We start from the raw sequence: 2,784 nt of genomic DNA, 5'->3' as shown, positions 1-2,784 counted from the left end.
TATCTATCTATCTATCTATCTATCTATGGCATTACCTGTGTCTGCAGGTGTCTGATGATCTTCTGGCTCTCGGCAGCCTGTTTGTTAGCATATGTCAGCTGAATCTCCATCTCACTCAGGTCAGTCTCCATCTTCTTCCTCAGACGAACCGCCTCACTGCGACTACGAACCTCTGCGTCCAAGTTGGACTGCATGGTCTCAAGGGAGCGCTGGTGGCTCCGCCTGGTGGACAGCACTGGTATTACAACAAGAATGCATGCATCATGCATGTTTTCCCACTGTTTTTCTGCACTGCATGTTTTGTCTGGTTTTCATTTTGGTTCCTGAAGTTTGTTAGTTGGTAAAACTTTGGTATTACATACTGGCCAATGATTGGCTGGCATTCTTCAGCAACTATACAGTGAACCCATCATTTTTTACTTCTCACTCTGTTGTCTCACATATTCTGTACCTGAGGTTGTCAATCTCTTCATCTTTCTCTGCAATCCTTCGGTCTATCTGAGTCCTCATCTGCTGCAGCTCCATCTGGACTCTCAACGTCTTACTCTCCTCATGCTCCAGAGTACCCTGGTTGGTAAACAGTTGGTAGATACAGCAGGTCAGCAAACTGCTCATTCAGTTCATTCGGTTGACAGGTATTTACAACAAGCAAGTCAGTTACCTCGGCTTCCTCCAGTGCTGCTCTGATATCACTCTTCTCCACATCGAGGATCTTCTTCATTTTCTCCAGCTCATAGATTGCCTTCCCTTCCTGACTGATCTGATCTGTCAGGTCCAGGATCTCCTCTGGAATCAAACACAGGCACATTCTAAAGCTAACAGGTTCCAGGTAAAACACTTGGCATCCCCACCAGTTAATGGCGAATGTGGAACACATTGGTATTAAGGAGCTGCACTGTTTGAACTGTTACTTTGTCTGTCAAACAGCACTGAGCCAGTTCGGCATGCTAATGTGTGCAACTCATGAACAGACAAACTTCTTTCACAACATTTTTTCTTTGTCTAACGTCAACTGTTGTGATAAGCCTCTGCTTTTGATCACATCAGCAGATTCGCAGCCTCTGAGACTTGACCATGCAAGACCAAGTCCACAAAACCATAAGGTCGTTTAAGTGTCTACTGTAAGTGAAGAAGACACATACCTTGCAGGTTCTTGTTTTCTTGTTTAACCGTCTCCAGATGGTCCAGAGCTTCTTCATAGGAGTTCTTCAGTTTGAAGAGCTCAGTGCTTAGAGTGCGAGACTCTTTCTGCGACACCTCCAGTTCCACCTGACTCTCCTCAAACTTCAGCTTCCAGTCACTCAACAGCTGCATCAAACAAGGTTTAGGACTTCAGAGATGTTCACACACCAACACCCATGCTTGTTTGTGAGCGTCCCTTAAGGCAGCCTTCCACATTTTCTCAGGGTTATTGCTGGTGTTGCTGACTGACCTTGTCAAAGTCGCGTTGCTTCTTGTCCAGAGCCAGAACAGCAGCATTGGATCGCTCCAGTTCAATCATTAGGTCTTCAAGCTCTGTCTGCATGCGCAGTTTGGTTTTCTCCAGTGAGGAACATTTGACCTGAGACGCTCCCACAGCTTCTTCAATGTTCTGCAGTTTTATCACTAACTTCTTCCTACAAACAGCAAAACACAACAGACGGTTAGGAAAAAACTGAACAACACAATGTTTCAGGTCATAGTTATGTTCACAAAGCGCAGCCCTTAGTGCCTGATTTTAGAGCCTTACAAGTGGTGGAGCTAAAATATAAAGTTTACATTGAGGGTGATGTTAGGGGAAAGGTCCAAAGGCTAATTAAAATCATGATGGTTCACCCTCTGGGGACCAGGAATATAATCATTCCATTCTACCTATTCAGCATATGTTGGTATTTCTCTTGTAGAGGCTAAACAGAAAATCTGGTCTGAAAGTGGTGCTAGAAGTAATGTCAGAAGGTTTTTTCTAGGGTTTAGCATATTTTAGAAAACTCTATCCTTTAGTTGTTCACAGTGTTTCAGGGATGACTATGGATGCATGTTGATGTGCACTACATTCATTGTTCGAGTCTGGACCTCTGTTGCAAGGCTTTGATTTCCCTCTCTCTCATTCCACACATTTTTAAAATTTCGTTTCCTATAAAGACATGGCCTCGGTGACCACAGTGGCAGCTATGGCCCTGACAGTAACAGTCACTGTGCTCTTTGTAATGGGTTGGAATGGGACTACACATTCACAGCAGCTGCACTGTTTTCTTACTTTGCCTCTTCCAGCTCCTCTATTCTCATCACAGCGTCGGTCTCATACTTTGTTCTCCACTCAACCACCTGAGTGTTAGCCTTTGACAGCGCCCTCTGCAGTTCAGCCTTGGCCTCCTGCTCCTCCTCCAGCTGCTCTCTGAGCAGGCTGTGGTTGTGGCGGGACGCCTGCACTGCATGAGCCAGCGCTACACGAGCCTGAAACAATATACACACAGAAACACACATCCACTCACTTTAATCCACATGCTTGACGCAAAGACAAAAATCCAACACTTTCCAGTTAATACATGTTGATTAAAAACAGAACAGTGTACCCTGTGACCACTAACTGTACCTAACTTATTGTGTATTGCCAGGTGGTTTTTTTCTTACTTTGCTCTCCTCCTCCAGCTTCTTCTTCAGATCATCAGCATTCAGACTAATCCCCGCCTTGGAGCGCTGGAGCTGACCAATCATGACTTCCCGTTCCTCCAGACGGTGGCTGTATTCGGCTAGAAGAACAGTACAGATAGTCAGCAGGGAGCCGTCCGGGTAGGGTGAGGCCTG

General features: G+C 45.5%; 1 protein-coding gene across 1 annotated transcript in view; it reads right to left on the bottom strand.

Annotated features, from left to right (window-relative positions):
* Positions 1 to 2,784, bottom strand: part of LOC109968607 (myosin-7B-like) — a 34,732-nt gene that overhangs the window by 8,145 nt on the left and 23,803 nt on the right. The window contains exons 32-38 of the mRNA XM_020614987.1: positions 2,611 to 2,729; positions 2,237 to 2,433; positions 1,433 to 1,616; positions 1,143 to 1,308; positions 662 to 786; positions 452 to 567; positions 36 to 222 (exon numbers count right to left, since the gene is read on the bottom strand). Of these exons, the coding sequence (XP_020470643.1) occupies positions 36 to 222; positions 452 to 567; positions 662 to 786; positions 1,143 to 1,308; positions 1,433 to 1,616; positions 2,237 to 2,433; positions 2,611 to 2,729 (1,094 nt within the window). The remainder of the gene's footprint in view (positions 1 to 35; positions 223 to 451; positions 568 to 661; positions 787 to 1,142; positions 1,309 to 1,432; positions 1,617 to 2,236; positions 2,434 to 2,610; positions 2,730 to 2,784) is intronic.

The sequence above is a fragment of the Monopterus albus genome, unplaced genomic scaffold (genome assembly GCF_001952655.1).
Source record: "Monopterus albus unplaced genomic scaffold, M_albus_1.0 scaffold155.1, whole genome shotgun sequence".
In the NCBI taxonomy this organism is placed as follows: Eukaryota; Metazoa; Chordata; class Actinopteri; order Synbranchiformes; family Synbranchidae; genus Monopterus; species Monopterus albus.
Note: the sequence above shows the minus strand (reverse complement) of the source record. Positions and strands in the feature narration are given on the sequence as shown.